The following is a 24,301-nucleotide window of genomic DNA, read 5'->3' on the forward strand; positions in this document are numbered from 1 at the left end:
AGAACTAAGACGTTTGTCTTGAAAGAAGTACAGACCCCATGTTCATTCGGAGTGAGGAGGTGAAACTTCACTTCAAGTAGTATGGAGCCTAGGATCAGGAGGGACCAGTCCCTGGAGAAGAACATCATAATTCATAACGGAGAGGGGGAGTATTGTATGGGGTACCTTCAGTGAGATGACTGACAGAGTGGCTGCAACAATGGGCTCACCCCCAGCGATAGCTGTGAAGCTGGCACAGGGCCGGACAGTGTTTCATTCTACTGCCCATCGGGTCATCGTTGAGTAAGAACTGAGTCAATGGCATCTCACAGCAGCTACTAAGTTAACCCTCATCTAAAAAAACCAACAAAAAACCTTCTAAAATGAAAAGTGTCTTTAAACTATATAACAATGCTTATTTTATGGCAAATTAAAACTTCATTACATTGTAGAATTCACTGAAGAACTACTTTTGGTTTTAGAGCTTCATAAATTATGTTCCTGGAAAGCAAAATTACTGCAAAATCTCAGCACAAATTCTTGAGGCATAACTATAAATTAGAAAGCTGATTTTCCTGGGTTGTCGGTAAACTGGCTCTGAGAATAACTTTGAAGAGGCTCCCAAATATTCTTGGCCATGAAAAGATCTTTGGAATAAACTTCCAGGTCCCCAAGTTAGGATGATAGTGGCAATCTTTGTCATAAGGTTGTTCGGGGTACATGACTGAGAAAGGTAGCACAGCACCTGGCACAGAACAAACATAACAGAAATGTCAACCGTTACTATTATTACTGTTGCTACTCGAATAATAAAGTAATTTTGATATATAAGTTCTGGCACTTCTTTTAAAAGAAACAACCCATGGCTGAACACATTCTATTAGAATTCAAATGGGGCTGGGCCTTTGCTATGAGCGACCAGGAGCCATGAGTTGTCTTTTATTTGCAGGCTAGTAGTTATTATCTACCTTTCTCTGACCTTTCTGAGTTACTGAGATTTCGACAGCCAGGACAGGTAACTCTACATATTTGCTTCATTCTTACAAACATTTATTGGACTTGTGCAAGCAACTGGGGTTTAAAGTGGAGCATTCCTAACTTCTATAAAGGCGTTAAGCTTTGAAAGCTCACAAGGACAATTGTGATCTGTTCCACAGGGTCACTTTGGACCAGAATGGACTCAATGACCATGGGTTGATTGGAGGATAAACGAGGAAGCAATGAGAGCCCTTCCTTACATCCTGGAGTACTATAGCATCCGACATCAAGAGAGATGGTTTCATGGTCATAGGTAGGGTCCTTTACAAATCCTCAAAGTAAACTTCAGCTTCTTCACACCCAGATTTAAACACTGTGGGTAGAAGTATTAGATGAAGATATTAGAAAGGTCTCCTGTGTGAGTAAAGTATAAAAGGAAATAGAGGAATTAACTAGGAATCTATAGAGGTATAAATATAAGCATATATAATGATAGGGATATAGGTCTATGCACATATATTTATATGCTAAGTATCAAGGTAGCAGAAGGATATCGGGCCTCTACTCAAATCCTCGCTCAATGCAAGAACACTTTGTTCGAATAACCTGGCATTCTGTGATGCTCTCCTTCCCAACACAATTGCTGAAGTCAAAATGGGTGCCTAACTTAATGTAGTGAAGAAAGCTGATGGTGCCCAGTTATTAAAAGCTATAGCCTCTGGGGTCTTAAATGGTTGAGATTAAACAAGTGGCCCTCTATCGGGGAAGCAAGAAGTCCACATGGAAGAAGCACACCAGCCTGGGTAATCATGAGGTTCCGACTGGATCAGGTAATTGGCATCAGAAGACCCCAAACAATCAAGACCCAAAACAAACAATCCATCATATCAGTGTGAATGAGGGGGGTAAGAGTGGAGAGCCAAAATCCATCTGTAGACAATTGGACATTCCCTTACAGAAGGGTCACAGGAAGGGACAAGGCAGCCAAGGGGACTTGTAGCACCGAGGAAACACACAACATTCCTCTGGTTCTTTAATGCTTCCTTGCCCCCACTATCATGACCCCAGTTCTACCTTCCAAATCTGTCTACACCTGAGCATGTACACCAGTACAGATAAGAGCTCTCAACACATGGAACCCAGTGATAAACCCCTCCGGAACAATAATGGGAGTAGCGATACAATGAAGATAATGGGAAGGTTGGGGGGGGAGGGCGAGAAAGGGGGAACTGATGGCAATGATTGATGTATAACCCTCTCCCCCCTCAAGGGGAGGAACAACAGAAACATGGGTGAAAGGAGACAGCAGATTGTATAAGATATGAAAATAATTATATATAATTTATACAGGGTTCATGAGGATGGGAGGGTGAGGGAGGGACGGGAAAAAAAGAGGAGCTGATAACAAGGGCTCAAGTAGAAAGAAAATGTTTTGAAAATAATGATGGCAACATATGTACAAATATGCTTGATATGATTGGTATATAGATTGTTGTAAGAGCCCCCAATAAAGTGATTTATTAAAATAATAAAGATCTGTGTATGAAGCATTTTAAAAATAGTTCTCTCACTAAGACTAACATCTTGTGAGCAGTCTTTTAGTGTTACCATTAACCCCCAAGGCCAAACCCAATGTTGTTCAGTGGATTCTGACTCATAGTGACCGTATACCCAAGGTTTCCAAGCTGTAAACCTTTAAGGAAGGGAGCAAAGAGCCTCATTTTTCTGGAAGAGTGGCTACTGGGTTTGAACTGCTGACCAACTGCTGACCCATGCCTAAGCCACGCTCATCCATCATTCCCATTGTTGTTGGTACATGACTCATGCCCTGGGCACAACAGAAGAAACCCTGCCCTGGTCCTGCGTGGTCCTCATGATTGCTCCTATGTTTGAGCCGCCGTTGGCAGCCACTGTGTTCATCCATCCTGTTGCATCTTCCGCGCTTTCTCTGTCCCTCTACTCGCCTGCCGTGCTTTGTGAGGGACTGGTGTCGAGTGATAACAGGTCCGAAGTCTGTGAGGGGAAGCCTCGCTTCTCTTGCTTCTGAGGAATATTTTGTCTGTACGGTTTTCAAGACAGATTTGTTTGTTCCTCTGGCAGCCCATCGGGTTCTTAATATTCTTTGGCAACGGGGTAATTGAAATCAATGCATTAATTTTTCTGTGGTATTTCTTATCCATTGTTCAGTATTTCACATGCATCTGAAAATAACATAGCTTGGGTATGGTGCACCTGAGTCAGGTTCTCCTGCTTATCAGTTCCAAGTAAAACATTACTGTTGAGCTTAATCAAGATCAAACAAATCACCTGGAAAGACATGGGAGAAAATGCTATTATTTCAAGGGTCGGCCTGCTTTCCACCATGTAAGCTTCAGAGAAAAGAAATAATTCTGAATTATGAGAACTGTTTTCGAAAAACCAACTATAGCCTATGAAATTCCTTCTCCTCCCTGGGGAAATGAAACAAAGGCCACAGGGGAAAGTGTGCATAAGGTGGACTTCTCTCGTGGTTGAATAAAATGTGCATCAAAGGTGACAGATCTAGACCCAGAACAAAAAGTCATATCGATGTGAATGAGGGGGAGGGTGGAGTGGAGAGCCAAAGCCCACCTGTAGACAACTGGACATGCCCTCTCAGAAGGGTCACAAGGACGAGCCGAGCCAGTCTAGGGTGCAGTATAGCACCAATGAAACAACAACTTTCCTCTAGTTTTTTAATGCTTCCACACACACACCCTGCCACTATCACAGCCACAATTCTACCTTACAAATCTGGCTAGACCAGAGGATGTACACTGGTACAGATAAGAGCTGGAAATGCAGGGAATCCAGATAAACCCTTCAGGACCAATGATGAGAGTAGCAATACCAGGAGGGGAAGGAGAGGGTGGGGGTAGAAAAGGAGAACCGATCGCAATGATCGACATATAACCCCTCCCCAGGGGGATGGACAACATAAAAGTGGGAAAAATGGGAGCTAGTCATTGTTGTAAGACATGAAAAAACGCCCAATAATGTATAAATTATCAAGAGTTTATGAGGGAGGGTGGGAGAGGGGGAACAAAGAGCTGATGATCAAGGACTCAAGGAGAAAGCAAATGTTTTGAGAATGATGATGGCAACATATGTACAAATGTACTTGATATGATGGATGTAAATATGGATTGTGATAAGAGCTGTACAAGCCCCCAGTAAAATTATTTTTTTTAAAAAAAAGGTTGATAGATCTGGGATAAAAGAGTTTAGTGGCTGGAAATCATGGACAAATTCAACAATCGGAATTCTTTAAAGACCTTCAAAGATAGTAGTTAAAAAACAAAATCAAACTCACCTCCATTGAGTCAATGTGGACTCATAGCAACCCTATGGGACAGAGTTGAACTGCCTCTATAAATCTTGACTGGGGTTGAAAGCTTCATCGTTTTGCCTGTAGCGAGTCAGCTGACCCTGTGGTTAGCACCCAACTTGAAACCCGTGGTCACCAGGGCTCCTCATAAAGACAGCAATAAAACAAAAATGAATCTGATCTCATTGCCATGGAGTCGATACTGAATCAGCCACTTTTGTTTGGTAGGAAGACAATGGTAAGTCAAAATGTATTGCTACAAAGTCACAGAAGCCTGTATTAAAGAAGATTATCAACACAGAGGTTATTGTTTCTCAAAATATCCTCCATCTAGGTGATTTCTCTCTCTAACCGCTCCTTGAGGGATTTTGTACTCTTCAATTCAGATCTTGTCAATCGGCAGTTTTTTGGCATCCTAAAGGACTACATGGTGTTCCTCTGAAATGTTCCTGAGTTTCGGGAAAAAGTCTGAGCAGGTGAGATCAGGGCTACAGGACCTGTGGGGCCAGGTTCCCTAAGGAGCTTCTTCACAGTACGGCCCTTGGCTGCCCTCGGAGAAAGATCTGGTGATGGGAAAGGGTGCTGTGCACAACTTCCCTAGACTCTCCTCACCAATGTACCTTTCCACTTTCTCAACCCATCTTTCCAAAATAAGTCCGTCTCCTGGGAAAACTCTACAGATGGCTCCTTAGCCTCCTCTCTGGCCCCTTCGCCTTCGCGGGGACTCTGGGAGCTGATTGTGGGCTGCAAAAGCGCTTTTCCCCAGGTTGTCTCCCCCAAGTATTTGCCAAACCTAAGATGCTGCGTGCTACACATGGTACCCATGGAGGTCATTGCAAGCCGCTTAGAGGTTATTTTCCCTGGGGGTTGTCAGCCATCTACAGGAGTGGTTCTCAACCTATGGGTCATGGCCCCTTGGGGGGGGGGTCGATCGACCCTTTCACAGGGGTCGCCTGATTCATAACAGTAGCAAAATTACAGTTATGAAGTAGCAACAGAAATAATTTTATGGTTGGGGGTCACCACCACATGAGGAACTATATTAAGGGGTAGAGGCATAAGGAAGGTTGAGAACCACTGATCTAGAGCAATCAGACTGTATAGTCTGTCCCACCCTAAGTAGGGCCCACTCCCTTCTGACAAAGTTAGTGGATTGTCCCTTTGAAGGAGAGCCCAGAGAGAAAGTCAAGCCTACTCAAGGGTGACCAAGGTTAGGCTGCCATCTTGAGTGTCTAGTCACCTGTGTACCCCTAGTCCTTCCCCTTTCTATTACATGTACACCCCTAGCTCATCCCCTTCCTGTGATGCATATGCCTATTGTACAACCCCTTCCTGTGACATGTGTGGTTACCTGTAATAACACCCCTAAGTATATATAGGCTTTGGCCAGAAATAAAGTGAGACGCTCTCTCCTCCCCCATCCTCTTCCCCCTCTCTGTGAGGCTCTGGCTGCTGTGATCATGGCCATCCCAGAGGTGAGCATGGCTATGGTAAGATGTGTCTGACGCCTTTATTATATTCTCTCTCATATCTTCTATGACTTTACTATGATCTTTACATATTACAACCGTACGATGGCGCCTACAGACACCGATATGGTTAGAGGCTGGTTTACTTTACACTAGCGCTGCCGTCTTGCCTTAGCTTGGCCCCTAGCACTCTGCATCACTGGCTTGTGATCTCTCTGCTGCACGCTTCATTTTTCTGCGTCACCAACCTGCTGTTACTTACTATGAATACCAGGACAGGGCAGCTAGAATTGTGGCAGTCAAAGGGGAGGAGAATGGATTCTATCTTGCAATGGACGAGGAAGGGCAATACTATGCAAAGAAAAGAGTGCAATGAAGATGGAGACTTCCAAGAAATAATTTTGCAAAACCATTATAATGCATATGGTTTGCTCGCTGTTGTATTCAATCAGAAGGGGCCCCTGTCAAAGTGGGGGGAAATGATGGAAGCAAAGAGTAGCTTTAAATAATGTTCTTCCCCCAAATAATCCTGCTCCCCACTCCATGCTTACAGCATTAAACGCTATTTTAAGTTGTATTTTAACTTATTGTTTGGTTATTTAAGTTTGTTATTTATAAAGGAATAACCTTAATAAGCTGGGGGTGTGGTGGTGGGGGGATGACTCCAAAATCAATGCCCAAACCTGCTGCCTTTGAGTTATTCTGACTCATGGTGACCCTATATAGACTCCCCGAGGCTGTAAATCTGTATCAGAGCTGACAGCTGGTGGGTCTGAACTGCAAGCAGCCTGACAAAAGTAGCTTTCAAGAAAAGATTTGGTTCTGAATTACAAGCCACTATACCACCAGGGTTCCTGAGGGATCCAAAGAAACAGTTGCCACAACGTTCTGAGCGGACCTCTTTGCTTTGAATTTAACTAGCCCAGTAGTTCCACTCTGAGACCACTGTTTTGATTGGATCTTGCTCTCTGGTCATATTGATAAATCCAAGACACACCACTGGTTATGATTGACTCCATAAAATCATCTTCACTAGCTTAGAAGACAGATGGAAAGATGAGCTCTTTGCAAAAACACAGCTTCAAACAACATTTTTAGTTCCCATTCAGCCCTAACCTTACTGAGGCCAAGATGTTCACTTTAAACCGAAACTGCTGAAGCATGTGGGATCCCATCGTCAGTAGCTATTGCATCAGGGGCAAGTCTTTGGTCTTTTCCACTCGTTCCTGGACTTCCGCCACAGTTTCTTCACTCATCAAAGCCTCTTGGTGTTTCTGGCCATCCTGAAAAGACTGTTCTTGTGGGTGGGGCAGCATCCCTATACACTTGTCACAACGCTCTAATGATTTGGGAAGGTGTCCACTGTGCTTTGTTTTAAAAAAACAACCAAAAAAAAAGCTATTCGCCCTGACCTTAAAAGTGTTTTTCACATAACACATAAGAGTCTCCCTTTCTTGGAAGGCACCCTAAGGAGGCAAGTATTTTGCTGAGACAACTTGTCAACAACCACCCACTGGACAGAGAGACATGCTTGCACACATTTTGTTAGGAATAAGCTCATGCATGTAGAAACTGGAACCTCAGTAGCGATACTTTTTTTTTGACACAGCCTTCTCGATCACTTGAATGCCACTCTGAATAATTTCTCCCCTCCACAACAAGACTTTTTTTTGGGCAGCTTTATTGACATACATTCATATACCATACGAGTCAATGGCTTATAACATATTACAATTAAATATTAAACACATCAAAAGATAAGACTAAAAGCACACAGCAACAGCTATGAGGAGCTTGGATCTTACAGGGAATTTGCCTTCCAATGATTTCAATTGGTTAGAAACACTTACTGGAAGAAGGTTTTCAAATTAATGTGCCATTCAGGCCTGGTGGGGAATGATCAAGGGTAAGGTTGTATAGAGAAGAGGTATAGCTGTAGCCCAGGTGGGGACGGAGCATGGCAGTAGGGCAGGAGGAAAGTCAAGGGAGATAGAGGAAAGAGCTAGGAGTCAAGGGGCATTTATAGAGGTCTAGACAAAGACATGTACATGCAAATATATATATGAGGATGGGGAAATAGATCTATGTGTCTATATTTATAGGTTTAGTATTAAGATGGCGGAAGGACCTTGGGCCTCTACTCAAGCACTCCTTCAATGCATGAATACTTTCTTTTATTAAATTGAAACTCTACGATGCTCACCGTCCGGACACAACTGCTGAAGCCAAAGCGGGTGAACAAATAAATGTGGTGAAGAAAGCTGATGGTGCCCGGCTACCAACAGAGATAGTGTCTGGGGTCTTAAAGGCTTGAAGATCAACAAGCGGCCATCTAGCTCAGAAGCAACAAAGCCCACATGGAAGAACACACCAGCCTGTGTGATCGGGTGGTCCTGAAGGGATCAGTTATCAGGCATCAAAGAACAAAAAATCATATCATTGGCTGCACACCTCCATGATACGATCGCCGAAGACAAACGGGTGAATCAGTAAATGTGGTGAAGAAAGCTGATGGTGCCCGGCTATCGAAAGAGATAGTGTCTGGGGTCTTAAAGGCTTGAAGGTGAACAAGCGGCCATCTAGCTCAGAAGCAATAAAGTCCACATAGAAGAAGCACACCAGCCTGTGCGATCATGAGGTGCCAAAGGGACCAGGTATAAGGCATCATGCAAAAATAAAAGTATATATATATATATATGTGTGTGTGTGTGTGTGTGTATGTATACCATAGTGAATGAAGGGGAAAGTGCAGAGTGGAGACCCAAGGCCCATTTGCCGGCCACTGGAGATCCCCTCATAGAGGGATTTAGGAGAGGAGATGGGTCAGTCAGGGTGCGATGTAGTACCGATGAAGAACACAGCTTTCCCCCAGATCCTGGATGCTTCCTCCCGCCAACTACCATGATCCGAATTCTACCTTGCAGGACTGGATAGGGCAGAGGTTGTACACTGGTGCATATGGGAGCTGGAGGCACAGGGAATCCAGGGTGGATGATACCTTCAGGACCAGGAGTGTGAGGGGCGAGGCTGGGAGTGTGGAGGGTGAGTGGGTTGGAAAGGGGGAACTGATTACAAGGATCCACATGTGACCTCCTCCCTGGGAGAGGGACGGCAGAGAAGGGGGGGAAGGGAGACTCTGGATAAGGCAAGATATGACAAAATAACAATCTATAAATTATCAAGGGCTCATGAGGGAGGGGGAAGCGGGGAGGGAGGGGAAAAAAAAGAGGACCTGATGCAAAGGGCTTAAGTGGAGAGCAAATGCTTTGAAAATGATTAGGGCAAAGAATGTACGGATGTGCTTTAAACAATTGATGTATGTATATGTATGGATTGTGATAAGAGTTGTATGAGCCCCTAATAAAATGTAAAAAAAATTAATGTGCCATTTAGCATGCCTCTAAATTTATATCAATAACTAAACAAAACCAAACATTTTACTCCATAAATTGCTTAATCCCTATTGAGTGCATCCCTATTGCTTTTCATTTCTACTGATGGTTTGTGGTTTTGATTAATTGGAAGCATCCTTAAGTTTATAGCTAGAATAACTTTAATGTATGGTGTGATGGATATCTAAAAATGTCTTACTAAGGTAGGTTACAAATTGGATATTAGTTATAGAGCTACAAATATTCTATACTTTCTTCAACTTTATGATACCTTTCCTGGGTGAACTACTCAGCTAGTCCTCCTGACAGTTACATGCGTGGAAATTCAAAGCCATCGACGAGCTCAGGTGAATGAGTTATGAGAGTGGGTTTTTGAACTCTTGAAAGTATTTCTAAGTATGCATGGTCCCAGGACCAACACATCATTTTATTTAACTACATGTTATTTCCTGATCCCCGTCTCCTAACTCCCTGGTGGTGGCTTCCCTTGGTTGTTTTCCCAGAGTCCCTTTATATTGAAGAAACCGTGGAGGGAACGAAAAAGCTGGTTTCAGGAGATTAGGCTTATTATATGTAACAATTCCATCACAAGACTTTCCTAATACATATTAAGCATATTCAAAATATATTTATATGAGGCATTTGTTTTCTTATGTATTCCTAATATATGTAAAAATTGTTTGAATCAGAACTCTACTTTGCATTTAAAATTATTTTAAAAATATTTGGAATAATTTAGCCAATAACTTTCAATAATGGTTCCCATAATAAAACACTACTAAAGAAACAAAAAATATCCCTAGAAATCTTGGAGAAAAAGAATTTTTTTTAAATCCAGAAAACCCACAAAGAGCATTATATTTTAGATGCATTTTAAAAATAGGTTGTAGAGAAAATTGTATATATTTTGTAATTGACCTAAATTTTATCTAACACCATTCGACAGTTAAGGCTTTTGTGAGCATTTTGAAAGTAGAAAAATTTTCCTTGATTTAAAAAACTTTTCTTGGCAAGAAGCAGAAATATAGCAAACCATTTTCAGAAATTCTAAAAATTCTCTTTAATTTTAGCCTGCACCATAAAGGCTTAAAACATATCTTTTTCACTCATTGCCATCAAATCCATTCCAACTCAGACAACACTATGAGGCAGGGCAGACCCGTCCCAGCCTCTGTCGCCTCCTGTGGATTTTGAGACTATATATCTTTGCGTGAGGAGAACGCTACATCTCTCTCCTGCAGAGTGGCTGGTGGTTTTGAACTGCTGACCTTGTAGTAAGGAGCCCTTGTGTAGGGGTTGTGGGTTGGCCTGTGATCTGTAGGAGGCAGCATCGACTCCAGGGCAGTGAGAGACCTTGTAGCTAGCAGGCCAACAAGTAACCCACTATGCAACCAAGAAGTGTCTGTGGAAGCACACGCGCACGCGCACGGGCGCTCGCGCGCGCACACACAGCCTTTCTTACAGCTCCCTTGATTCAACAACGTCACTTGTCTTAAGAATAACATTTCTATGTCTCCAAGAAGGGAAACCTCAGTTTTAACTTATAAAGAAATAATTGTTCTAGATCAATGGGAAAAACAAGTGTATTTGCTCTTTAGGATATTAATTATTATGTAGTTTTCTCCCTGGGTGCCTTAGTAACTCTGTGGAAGACAAAGTAGTTCAGGGATACTTACATTTCAGCCTCTATTAGCATATCCACAGTTTAGGAATGAAAGTAGTTTACCAATAGTAAGATTAGATGCTACGGTTACATTATTTTGGAAAGATCACTACTGATCAATGAAATACATCAAACCCTGTAAGCAATTATTGTCTGCTTTTATATGCTGTAACCTTGGCTTGCTCTTGACTTTCTACTGAATGGATTTTATGAGCCACTGTTAATAAAGTCTGAGTCTATAACCACTAAGAGAGAGAGAGAGAGAGAGAGAGAGAGAGAGAGAGAGAGAGAGAGAGAGAGAGAGATATTGAGCCACCCCCACCGTGTTTCCACCATCCACGTTCAGTGGTCTAATTATAGACCTATTGTGGAATTCAGTTCAGTAAGTAGAGTGTTAATATTAATATTGAGACGAGCTTGAGATTGAGCTTTTCTAGGGGAACAAAGATGAAAAAGCTGTGCATAAACAGCTCCTGCCTTCGGTGAGATTTAGAGAACTTTCTTTACAGGCCTAACTTGCCAGCTCTCTGATAATAAGAAATCTATTTGCCAAATGCACACAGCTAGAATGTGCCATCCTCCATCTGTTTGAAGAAACTGAAATCTTGCTCTTTGGGGAGGTAGGGGAAGATTAGGGGATAACCCTCTGACTTTAAGGAAGTGGTGATAACCTACAACAAACATCATGAGATAGTCCTGCTGGCCCTTCACCCACATCAGTCTCTGCATATTTGAACTTTCACATCCATGCTAACTGCCGAGTGCCAGTGGAGTGGAAATTCGTGTTCCAGTTCAAAAGCAAAGGGACTATTCCTTTTTGAAAACACAGTGACGCACAGGCTCACTGATTTGTGTGTGCACATCCAATGTCTCTTTTGAGCTAGGGTTGTCCAAGTGAAGGCAGAAAGGGGCAGGTAATGCTAGGGGTACCGTGGGCCATTAAAGTCTTTTCCCATGACTGGGGGACAAAAAGGAATAAAGAGACAAACAAACAAGGACAACACACCATCATAATCCACAAAGGAAGTATATGTCTTGACCCTGGCCTTTCATACTCTACAAGGTGAGCAAATTCTGAAACCACACATTAGAAAGAGCACCAACTCGGTTATTTTCCTTGGGATTGGCTTCTACATTCAACCCTCATATTCCTGCAACATTAACCTTTAGACACAAGTCTTTAGCATTCTCCCCCCAACCCCCCCCCCCGACTCTCAGGGTTTAATATTTTATAGGACACTGGGAAATTTCCTCTTAGATCTAGGTATAGGCTGTCACCAAATAGCACAAGAAATAGATAACAACGATGCCAAGGGCTTAAGTGGAGAGCAAATGCTTTGAACACGATGAGGGAGATGAATGTACAGATGTGTTTTACACAATTGATGTATGTATGGATTGTGATAAGAGTTGTATGAGCCCCTAATAAAACGTTTTAAAAAAAGAAATAGATAACAATGAACAACTTAAGGGGATTTTACCTCTAAGGCATCAGTTCTCACCCTGGGGGTCGAGAACCCTTTGGGGGTCGAACGACCCTTTCCCAGGAGTCGCCCGATTCATAGCAGTGGCAAAATTACAGTGATGAAGTAGCAGCGAAAATAATGTTATGGTTGGGGGTCACCACAACACGAGGAACTGTGGCATGAGGCTGCTGAGCACATGGCGGACACAGTTAAATGCATTTGAGATATGTGGGAAATGGTTTAAAGCAGCGTTTTATGCCAACTTTTGGTAACAGAAGCCTAACAAATGCGCTCCCTTTGAAGTGTGTGTGTCTGGGGGAGGGGGGCATGCTGACACTATTCATAAATGTATTCGCCTTATTCTTGAACATGTTTTATACCTGACTGGACGATTTAAGTAGTAGGTAAGTGTTTGGGGAGGGGATGGGAGGTGGGGTGGGAGGGGGTGTTACACTCTCCCCTTAGATCACCCCAGATTTTTTGAAGGTGATGGGGAAGAAGAGTTGTCAGCCTTTAAGTACAATTGTCATTCCGGTCTCAGAAATCCACTGGATAGAATAAGTGACCCTTGAAACACCGCTTGTAGCCGGTGAATCGGGAAGGTCGGGGATGAGCGGTTCACTTCTGAGAGAGTGCCGCAGAGCAGATTTCCATCACTGTAAAAATCTCACCACCACATGCAATGAAGGGGAAACTGAGTGGAGGAAGCGGGTGACTTCATAACCCTTTCAAGGTGGAGAAAACAGTCAAAACCGTTCTACTCAAATGCAACAGAACGGGCCCTAGCTTAAAAGACAACTTTGGGCAATTAAAAAAAAGTAACACACCTACACCCCCCACCCCCGCCCGCTCCTTTCCCTCTGGCTCTGGAGGAAAGACGCACTACCTAGTGAGAAACCTTGCACAAGCCTCTGCTTGCTTCTTCCCCCCAGAAAACAACTCAGAGTCCATGAACATCCCAACTCATTCCTGCCAAGGTACATCTGCGAAGCCAAAACTGGGGTTGCTTAGATTTGGGTGGCTCACTGAAGTGCCTCGAATTAAAACCTAAACCTGTTACTTGGTGCCTATGAGCCTCAGTTTCCCGCCATGTCGCTGGTCCTGGTCTCTGTCTTAAAAGACTGGCGCCCCAGATTCCCCAAAGGGGACAGTCATTACAGTCCCGAGAATCCGGTTCCTCCAGGCTGCCTCCTCGGCCCAACCACCTGTTACCCTCCGGGCCTGCGTTTTCCAGAAACCCAATTATGAACCCAACCGCCACCTCAGCTCCGCGATCGGAGTTTGGAAAGTTGCGTGGGGGAAGGGGGTGGGGGTGGGGAAGCTGGGGCGGTGGTCACCGAGCGAGGACAGGGAGCTTCAGGTCGCCCCAGGGATGGGACGTCGGCGGCGCCGCTGTTTACCCGGCCGGCCGCCTTCAGCCCACTTCCCTTTTCCTCCCGGGCGGAGGGAGGAGATGGTTAAAGATTACACGGCGGCCGCGGGCACTTCAAAGGGCGGCTCGGGCAGCCAAAGGTGAAGATAACGTTCTGGCAGCTCTAATCGGGGGTTTGCGGTTGCCACATTTTAATCACTTTGTTAAAAGAAAGCAAGCGGGAAGAGAGAGAGAGAGACGCAGGCAGGAAGGAAGGAAGGGAAAGGAAGAAAGAATGAAAAGGAAGCAAAGCCAAAGGTGGCATCTGGCCCTGGGGGCCAGGGGTGCGGAGCAAGTTCCTTTGGAGGTGGGCAAGGTGTGTGCGTGGGGGTTCTCCTGGGGGAAATGCACCACAAGGCTCCTCCTGGATCCCGGCTGGACGCCCGAGGGAGGCTGCGGCGAGGACCAGCCAGGCACCTTGACCTTGAATTCCAGGTTCCAAGAGCATGAATTCCGGGAGCTGTCTACAACTCGGAGGAATTGTGCCTGCAACGTGCCTCCCGCGGGCAGGGAAGTCGCTCCCTGCGCTCGTGCTTTCCGGCCGCACGTGCAGCCGAGTCTCCCCCCAATCCCGAGAAGGTGCGGGCGCGCTCCCCTCGCCGACAGACGCATTGCCCCGCGCACGTCTGCCTGCGATGCCCTTCGCCAGCTCGGCCCTCCGCCCCCCAGGCCCTCAGGAGGAGGCGCGCGCCCCGAAGCCCCAGCCTCAAATGGCAGCGGCGTCCGCTCCTTTCCCAGGCCCGTCGGGGGGCGCACTTACAAGTAGGAGGTGAAGACGCTGAGGTTGGAGGGCAGCTCGGAGAGCCCCAGGTCCGCGCAGTCCACGCGGAGCAGCATCCTGCCGTCGGGCTCGCACTGACAGGGCGCCGGGCAGCCCCGCGCCGGGGCACCGGGCCTGGGCGAGCCGCTCCCGGCCGCCAGCTGCAGCAGCAGGACGGGCAGGGACAGGAGCACGCCGGCCGCCCGGGAGGTGTCCATGGTGCCCGGGCCAGGGGCGCGCGAGCCGCGGGCAGGGCGCGGGGTGACTGCAGGCGGCGACGCGGCGGTCTCGGGCCGCTCAGCTGGCGCTGCCCCCGGCGGGGCGGCGGGGGGACCCGGCGGCGGGTCCCTGCGGAGCGCGCTGGCGTCGGGAGCGGTCCAGGAGGCCGCCGCTGCAGGGGCGCTGCGTGCTGCTGCTGCTGCTGCTGCTGCTGCTGCTGCTGCTGCTGCTGCTGCCGGCGGCCTGCGCGGTCTGGAGCCGCATCTCGGCTCGCACGCTGGTTTCTTTTAAAGCGCTCCAGCCCGAATTGCGCGCCCAGTGACGTCAGCGCGGCCCGGCTTCCCAGGTCCCCCCACCCTCGCCGCCCCGCCAGCCCGGCCCCCCCTTTCCCTCCGCCCGTCCCCTTCCTCCTTCCCCCCAGTGCCGGCCCAGCAGGCGGCAGGCGGCGCGAAGCGGTGGCGAGTCCTGGTTCCGCGCGCGCGGGGCAGGGGGACCGCAACCCCTCCTGGGTCCCTGTGACCCGGGTCCGGGAGACTGGAGGGACCGTCTTGAGACGGACCCAGACGTGCCGGGAGGCCCGAGGATGCCGTAGGCTTCCTCGGAGGCATCTTGCACGAATGGGTGGAAGACATGTAGTGCTTCAAATGTGGCAGAAAGAATGCAGAAAGAAAGAGAAGGGGGGAGTGGGGAGCTAAATTCTAGCCCGGAAAAAAATAGTTACATGATCAGCGAGAGAGGCAGGCGTTCCCGGGGAAGGACGGGTGGCCTTTTTGATCCTGACCTCATACTGCACTGTCTGGCTCATGTTTTTGCCCTGAAATCAAAGCGCTGGGCTAATCGCTAAATAAATACAGGGCATGGGTTGAGCACTCCTCTGCGGCCTTCTTAACTCATCCGGGGTGCGGAAGTGGAGATGACTAATTCTTTTTTGAAAAGTATTTGGGGATGCTTGAAGACCTCACCTCTAGTGGAGCGCTGCTGCACAGCAGCGGCTTGCTTTTGTCCGGGGCCCTGTCAGCCGTAGACTACCCCCAGGTGAGAGGCACTGGGCTGGGAGCACCGCGAGCAGCATCGGAGGCAAAGGCATGTCGTTCCAGTTTGCAGAAAGAGCCCCTAGTTCAGCTCGGGGCTGCTAAGGAGAGATCAGCGCTTGGAACCGCTGCTAGATCCTGGGGAGAAAAGACACAGAGTGCACGACGTCAACCTAGGAAACAGCTCTGCTCTGTCCCTTAGGCTCCCCAGGGACTGGAAAGCAACCAGGTTAATACTCCTTCAAAAATGCCACACTGCGACCCTGCAGCATAAGGGACGCCCTTAGAGAGGAGGCCTCAGCTAGGTAGGAGTCGCCCTATGCAGCCCCAGTCAGAGGCCAAGGGAGGCCACAACCCCAGCCTGCCACAAGAACTCACAAAACACACGATGTTCGCACCAGTGTACAAAGCATCTTTGTTTCATAGCTTTCGGGGTCTCTCTTAAATTTCACTTAGCCTGTTAGCAGTTTCACATATATTAACTGCTAGATTTCAGATTTAGGGCCTCTCTCTCTCTCTCTCAATCCTCCTTCCTTTATCCAGTGATTCCTGAAGCCTGGTCAGGCTGCTGAATGTTGTGAATTAGCCCAGGCACTGGGTCAGTGCAGCGCTCCCTTTTACCTCATTCTTTCACCCCCACCCCCACCCCTACCCCCACCCCCTCCTGATTTTTGAACTACCCCCAAATGATCTATTTTGTAAGTGTAACTCAAGGATATTTGTGTGTGTGTGTGTGTGTGTGTGTGTGTGAACCTCCCTTCACTATCCAAAACCCAAATCCACTGCCATACTCCATTCAGACTCACAGTGACCCTGACCGGCAGCTAGGTTCTACCCCCTACCACCCAGACTATTAAATCCTTAGAAGGAACTGGCCTGCTAACCACAAAGGGCCCTTTCCTGTTACCATCACTTGCTCAAACTCATTGCTACCAGGTCAATTCCAAACTTAGTGACCCTATAGGACAGAGTAGAATCTCCCCTGTGGGTTTCTGAGACTGTAAATTCTTGCTGGAGAAGAAAACCTCATCTTTTCCCCACAGGACTTTGGGACTCATGGTTGCATGGATTCAGTCTGAAGATCTTGCGGTTAGCAACCCAGTACACCACCTGGCTCCTTTCCCATGACCGTAAACTCGTTGCCATTGGGTTGATTCTGACTCTTAACGACCAGATAGGACAGGGTAAATCTGGCTGTCTGGGTTTTCAAGACTGTAGCATTTATACTGGAGTAGAAAGCCTCTTCTTTCTCCCTTGGAGTGGCTGTTGGTTTCAAACTGCTGAGTTTGTGGTTTGCAGACCAACTCGTACCCACCACACCACCAGGCTAGGCTACATGAATTCCCAATCAACAAATATTATAAAACACCTACGCTAGGGATGCAGTAATGACAGACTGCACCTCTTTTCATAGCACTTGTGTCTAATGATGGTGGCAGCTTCTGACAAGGAATTCCAGATGTGACGGACCTCACGGAAGTAGATGTTATGAGTACTACGCAGGTTAACCTAAGGTTTTCTTAAATACACGCGTGTTTTGTTCTGCCTACTTCATTGTTACCTCTGAGCAGGCAGGGACTAGGCCACGTGTTTCTTCTTTACCTGGAGGATGCTTACTATATTGACTTATAGTACCAATAACCAGTTGTGTTTGGTACTCATTGTACCAAAAACCTGGAAGTGATTTTCTACTCATGCTGAGCGCCCCCTTCAGAGTAGAACTGGGCTCGAACGGGTTCCCTTCGAAGAAGATCATTAGGGCTTTCACTTGAGCCAAGTGGGTTTGCAGATCGAGGGACTTTGGGACTCAGAGTTGTGTGCTGTGGGGTTAGTTTGGACTCAGAGACCTTCTATGACAGGCCATCTTTATAAGAGTCCCGTACTATGTTGTTAACCAAAAATGGGTGGTTGGATCCCGCCAGCCACACCATGGGGGGAGATTTGGCAGCCTGCTTCCAAAAAGATTTACACCTATGGGGTCAATCTATTCTTTCCTATAGTGTCCTGGTGCGATGAAACTCATTTGACTGTTGGACAGAGTACCATGTTGGTTTCTCCGTAGAGATAGATGCTGGTGGGTTTGAACTGCTGACCTTTTGGTTAGCACGTAACCATTGTACTCCCAAGACTCTCTAGAACTCTAGTACTTAACACTTATCTGTTGACTACTTACTTATTTGAAGCCCAGGTGGCATGGTAAGTTATGCATTGGGCTGCTAACTTAAGGTCAGTAGTTCAAAACCACCAACTGCTTCTTGGGAGAAAGATGAGATTTTCTGTTGTCATAAAAGTTACAGTCTCAGAAACCCCCATGAGCTTTAGGTTGAACATTAAATCCAATGGCAGATGCCACTATACGGAGAAAAGGGGACACAAAAAGACTATCCAAAGCAGAAGTCGGTAGAGATACGTTGTCACAAGTCAGGAAATAGCTAAAGCCAACAGAATCTGAAAGACACAAGGAAGAATTCTACCCTAGAGCCTTCAGAGGGAGGATGGCCTTACCAATAACGACTCTAGATGTCTAGCTTCCAGGACTATCAAATGATAAATTAATTTTATTTTAAGCCAACAGTATGTGGTAATTTGTTAAGGCAAATTAAGAAAGCAGTATTCTTTTGAAAATGGCTTGTGAGACAGATATTCCTGAGTTTGCTGGTGTTTATTGATCCACAATCCCTTCGCCAAAAACTTCAGATGTTGCAGAATAGGGAGCTTTTGATGATTTACAATATGTAATATATTGAGATACCTCACATATCAAATCTGCATTGAGGTCTGGAGAAGCTTCTCATCATCCAATCAAACTCTTGTGTTCTGTCTCGATATTCTTTACCTGTTGATGTAGAGTTTATCATTCATTGCAATGTCTACACAGAACTCACAATCTTCATGATTAAAGGCTTGTCAATGCAAGTCATGCTCAGTATATAGTTGTTCATCAGGATATGTTACAAAGTTCTTTCAGGGCTGCTAACAAATGCCCAATGGGCATGTCTCTGTATTGCAAGCTGAAGGCAATCAGCTTCCTGAATTAAGTGCCTTAAGGCACCCCACTCCTGTAAGCTTCAGCTTGAAGGCACTCAGCTCCACCTCTGTGGGTCAGCAAGCTTCCCCGTTTAGTGAGCCCCCCCCCATTCGCCTTTACTTGCTTTGTGGCCCGGATGTTGGTCACTCTGCTCCACGTGCTTGCTACTGGTTTTACTGCTGCCCCTCTGATTGTGATAGCTATCTTCTGGACCCAGGTTTACTGTGCAGGGATCTTGGGGTCCTGAGAATATACTCCCCTTCTGGCTCTTTCTGATAGTGACCTTTCTCTCTCCTGCTTCTCAGAGGGTTCATTTTATATCCAGCAAGATGGCATGCCAATGAATCCTGTTCACAATTACTCACAGGTGAATCCTATCAGTATCCTCCCCATCTTCTTACCCAGACCCAGACTTTGGCTAGAAGAGCCAAGTTAAATAATTCACCGCCTCTACACATCAATACTTTCTGTAGCAAGATGAATGAACATTAACACAAATAGGAGAAAAACATAAAGACTATCAGCAGTTTCGCATCAGTCTAGTCTTAAGTTTTGCCACCAAAGAAGTTTCAAAAAGCCTTTCCCTTTTCAAAGAACTTAGGATTTTGCCATTGAAGATGGGAGGTGATGGATCTGTATATATGTTCTAGCAATGAGTCTTGTAAGAAGCAGTGCTGAAGGGGAGCCTGTTCACACTTCATTGTACTGGAGCATGTATGAGCATATGGACATGGTAGATGGTCAAAATTCCTGAAAGCACAGTTCTAAACAGACCAAAGAAATAACAGTCACATTATGTGCCATGTGTCTGTATGGATTCTTGGGCAGTATTTGACAGAATTAAGTAAAAGATGGGAATAAGCAAGAAGATCATTTCATTTCAAATATTTTATTATTTTTCTCTCATTAATTTTATTCTTCCAAGGGCTCCAGTAGAAAGCAAATGTTTTTAAAATGATGATGTAAACAAATGTACAAATGTGCTAGACACAATGGATAGATGGATTGTGATAAGAGTTGTACAAGCCCCCAATAAAATTATTAAACATTTTTAAATCCTTAATTTAAAAAAAGAGCCTCCTACTGATTTGCACATGCATTTTATTAAACACATGTTCCTAGCAAACAAACTGCTGATCAGTAGAATTGTATTTGTGACCATTATATGAGATTAGACTTAGGGGCCAAAATGAGCTAAGAAATTGATAAAATCCTCCTATGATCCTTCCTTTAAGCATGCTGTGAACATGTGGATCTATTTAAAGGTCACCTTTATGTTGGATAAAATCAAAGACAGATCTGATTGATTTTTACATAATAGGCTATTTCAAAGTAATGAATTAGCTGAACTAATGCTTTCTCACAAAATAAATAATTCTGAAAGAAAATAGATCTTTATTCTTAAGCCCGCCTCCTCCCTCCTCAATTAATTAGACTTTGTTGGTGAAAGGAAGTTAAGAAATTCAGCATAAGCCTGATTATATCACGAATGTAAAATGAGCAGGGCAAATACTGGGTTCTATACTCTTTCAGGCAAGTTAAATAAGTCCATAATAGCCCACCAGTTGTGTAAACATTATTTCACTATACTTGTAAAAGAAATATTGACATACCTGCTAACTAAAATTATCCTGGCATGCTTTAACTAAACTTATTAGTAATTCTTGTGGTGTACATGAATGTTTTTGGTTGTGGACTTTTATCAAAGATTAAAGAATTAGGAAAACGTGCATTTAGCAAGCCCAGAAAGTAGACACGTACCAGAATTTACTTTCCCAGAATGGGTTTTAGGCACTTGGAATCTAAGAGTTTAAGAAGTAGAGAGAATGGCTTCCATTCTGGCCTAAGAAACTCACTTACACAGCCGCACGTTAACACCGAGAAACCTTCCAAACACACAAATACGAACATCTTGTCCAAGCAAAATAGGAAAATGACTCCAGCTTTTGCCTACTAGTCTTCCTATCACATGTAAGGATGTCGTCTCTTCCCCGTCACATCTCACCACTATTTATTCTTGGTTTTGAAAGCAACCAGAAGGAAAACAAACCTCTCTTCCGACTTTTCACATTAAAAAAAGACACGCTCCAACTGGTTCCACTGCACTCCAAAAGGACGCCGCATCTCCTTACAAAAAGATTTGCATTTCTCTCTCAACGACTGTCCGTCTGCTCTACTGGGTTAACTGGCGTGTTGCTAGGCTGCTGGGAGCCGGGCCGGCAGCAGGGTCAGCTATAGCGGACAGGTTTCAGTGGAGCCTCAGCACTGGGACAGAAAGGGGAGAGCAACCTGCAGTCTCTCTCTGAAAATCTGCCAACGAAAGCGTTATGGGTCACAGTCAAATATTATCCCATGTCGTTCTACCAGAAGGTACTTGAAACACACTGCAAGAACAATCGAGCGGAACCAGGCACGTTTTTGTCCCACGAGGCCTGGGGCCATCGTGGGGCAGAACCGATCAGACAGCACCTAACATCATCCACAATCTAGTTTAGGTCTGTTTGTGGATAGAATCCCCCAGGGATTTGATGAACTTGGAAAAGGATGAGACACGGAAGTCAAAAGGCTCAGAGGAGAATTTCCCTGGGAAGTCACTTTGCACTGCAAACCTGGATAATACGTGTCCCATCAAGTGGTTACGAGGACCCATCCAGTGAGGGTACATGACCGCTCCGAGGGCTGTGCCCACGCTGAGAGTCCTTATCGTGCAAGTTGAGAATCTGCTTAAATTAAATGACATCTGCCACAAATCAGAGACCTCTGCTCCACATTACTGGAATGGTTTTTTTTGGTTGGTGCAAGGAATCTGGCTTGCTGTATTTTCATTTTTACTAAGAGTAAGTGATGAACATACATCTATTTAGGCAATAAAATCACCACTAGCCCGACCATCCTTTTATCAGTCCATATGATTTCTAGATTCTTCAGGACACCCTCCAATGTTCACATTGCCTGAGCTTCCGGGGTTTTACTGAGAATTCCTGATTGTAAGTAATCTTTCACATTAGCTCAAACAACAGAATGGGCTGAATTTGACTCACCCAGTGAAGAAGTGATGGAGAAGATATAGCTTTAGATCCAGGTACTTAAAAGATGACCTTAGAATTCCTTGCTAGTGCTAATGTTCTGTTTCCGATGGGCTTCACCCTCAAGACAGCTCCCCCCACGAACTATTTGTTTGTCCTCAGAACTCATGAAGCCAGAGAAGAGAGGGTCTTCTCACCATAAGGCCCATGAAAATTCGTCCCAGTGACTAGTATTACTCTGCTTCAGCCACATACCTACCCGAGAGGCAGAGTGCACAGGCTTACCGGACTCGCCTATAGAGTGCACTTTCCCAACAGAAAAAGTGTGAAGTACTCTTAGCAAAAGGATGGGGGAGAAATGTAGGCGATACAAGAAAAAGCAAAACAAAACAAGAAACAGATGTCCAATTACATGGCCTTGTCCACCATCACTGTCTTACTAAAACTGAAGAACACACTTTCAAAGTCAGTTAAACCAACTCTGAAATCCCTTTAGCAACTCTAAAATTAAACAATGTCTTACCTAAACTTTGAGACTGATGGTGAGAACAATTATTTTTGGATGCCAATATTGATGACTCAATTAATCAATAATTTAAACAAAACCTCACTGCCTCATAGGGACCTTAATAGGGCTGGGTAAAAGTTCTCATGGGTTCATGTTGGTGAATGGCAATGTAGAGAGAGTTTCTCCATTTTATATGTTAGGTGTTAACTCAAATACCAGAAAATACATAACCATCGGTAAGAATAGCCCAGAAAAGAAAAAGAGGTGTAAAGCAGAAATAATTAAAGTAAGAAACGTTACCCCCAGGAAGAACCCTGGTGGCATAGTGGGTGAGCCTTGGTCTGCTAACTGCAAGGTCAGTAGTTGGAAACCATTAGCCAGCTCTGCAGGAAATAGATGAGGCTTTCTATTTCCCTACCTTACAAATCTAAGTAGAACAGAGCATGGACACTGCTACAGATAAGAGCCCACAACACAGGGAATCCAGGACAGATAAACCCCTCAGGACCAATAATGAGAATAGATGCCAGGAGGGGAGAGAAAGGGGAAATGGATCTCAATGATTGATACATAACACACACACTCCACCCCCGCAGGGTGACGAACAACAGAAAAGTGGGTGAAGGGACACAGCGGACTATATAAGATGTGAAAATAATAATTTATAATTTTTCAAGGGTTCATGAGGGAGGGAGGGAAAATGAGGAGCTGATATCAAGGGCTCAAGTAGAAAGAAAATGCTTTGAAAATGATGATGACAACATATGTACAAATGTCCTTGACACGATGGATGGATGTATGGATTGTGATAAGAGCTGTACAAGCCCCTGAAAAAATGATTTAATAAAAAAAGCATCACAGTCTCGGAGACTCACAGAGTCTGTTCGACCCTGTCCTATGGGGTCATTCGGAGTCCATAGTGAGTTGAGGGTAGGAGGGGGGGACGGTGAAGAGTTACTCACTGCACAGTTGGACATCCGCTAATTCTGGTGAAAAAAAAAGGCGATAAACTCCATGGCGGAAGTCAGCCCAAAGCCACCAAGGAAAACACTGAGAGGTAGACCAAAAGAAAGGACACAAGGTGGCGGTGTGAGCACCACAAGATGCTCTCCTTGTCTCTGCTGAAGACAGCCCAGAATCGCCTCAAGTTGATGGAGCTGAAGAACGGGGAGACGTGCATTCAGTCACCCAGTGAACTGTGGTAGCTGGAGGAACATCATTCTGCCAGAGGTCATCTGCCATCCCGGGATAGGGACAAGTTCTGGAGGATGCTGGAGCGCTGCACCCCAGGCAGCCCCATCAATTATCTTAGACTCGTGAGAAATGGCCCACAGGGGCTGCATCAGCACCAGGATGATTCCTGCGCAGTGACAGGCTGACTGGTTTCTCTTTGGCTAGTTACCTCAAGGTTGAAAGCATCGAGTCCCGTAAACATGGCCCCAGAAGGCTTTCTCCAAATTCCAGGAGGCCGGCACAGGCCCTGGAATGGGGTCAGCGTTTCATACATTGTGTTCTCAGAATAAAGGTGGCGGCACTCAATAAGTAAATACAAATACAGAAATGCTAGAACGTAAGACGTGTAGCAATAGCAATAATCATTTTTAAGTGGATGAATAGGTAGTTATGTATGTAAAACAGGCATGGGAAGTTGTATTGGACAAGACTCATGTGCATATATAGGAATGGTTTTAGACCTTTCTATACATGTGTTTGTATGTGCTGCATGTCTACTTATAAACATACATAATAAAGCATACCAGACACACAATTATGGGAACGTCTGAAACAAAACAAAACACCTTGTGAGTCTAAGCTACTGGGCTCGAAGGCTAAGGATCATAGTGTGAAGGGACAGCTAGATCAATTAGCACAACATAATACACGCAGCCAGTTTTCTACATCCTACTTTGGCGAATAGAATATGGGGTCTTAAAAGCTTGTGAACAGCCATGTAAGCTACAACCATTGGTCTCTTCCCCTCTGGAGCAAAAGGCAGTTGAGAAAAGCAAAGATTTAAGAAGTAAT

At 45.4% G+C, this 24,301-nt stretch overlaps 1 protein-coding gene across 3 annotated transcripts in view; it reads right to left on the minus strand.

The window, feature by feature from the left end:
- Positions 1-14,682, minus strand: part of LGR5 (leucine rich repeat containing G protein-coupled receptor 5) — a 172,340-nt gene extending 157,658 nt beyond the window's left edge. For all 3 annotated transcript variants that reach the window (XM_075552774.1, XM_075552773.1, XM_075552772.1), the window contains exon 1: positions 14,465-14,682. In XM_075552774.1, coding sequence (XP_075408889.1) covers positions 14,465-14,682 — 218 coding nt within the window. The remainder of the gene's footprint in view (positions 1-14,464) is intronic.
- Between the last annotated feature and the right edge of the window lie 9,619 nt (positions 14,683-24,301).

Source organism: Tenrec ecaudatus, chromosome 6 (genome assembly GCF_050624435.1).
Source record: "Tenrec ecaudatus isolate mTenEca1 chromosome 6, mTenEca1.hap1, whole genome shotgun sequence".
In the NCBI taxonomy this organism is placed as follows: domain Eukaryota; kingdom Metazoa; phylum Chordata; class Mammalia; order Afrosoricida; family Tenrecidae; genus Tenrec; species Tenrec ecaudatus.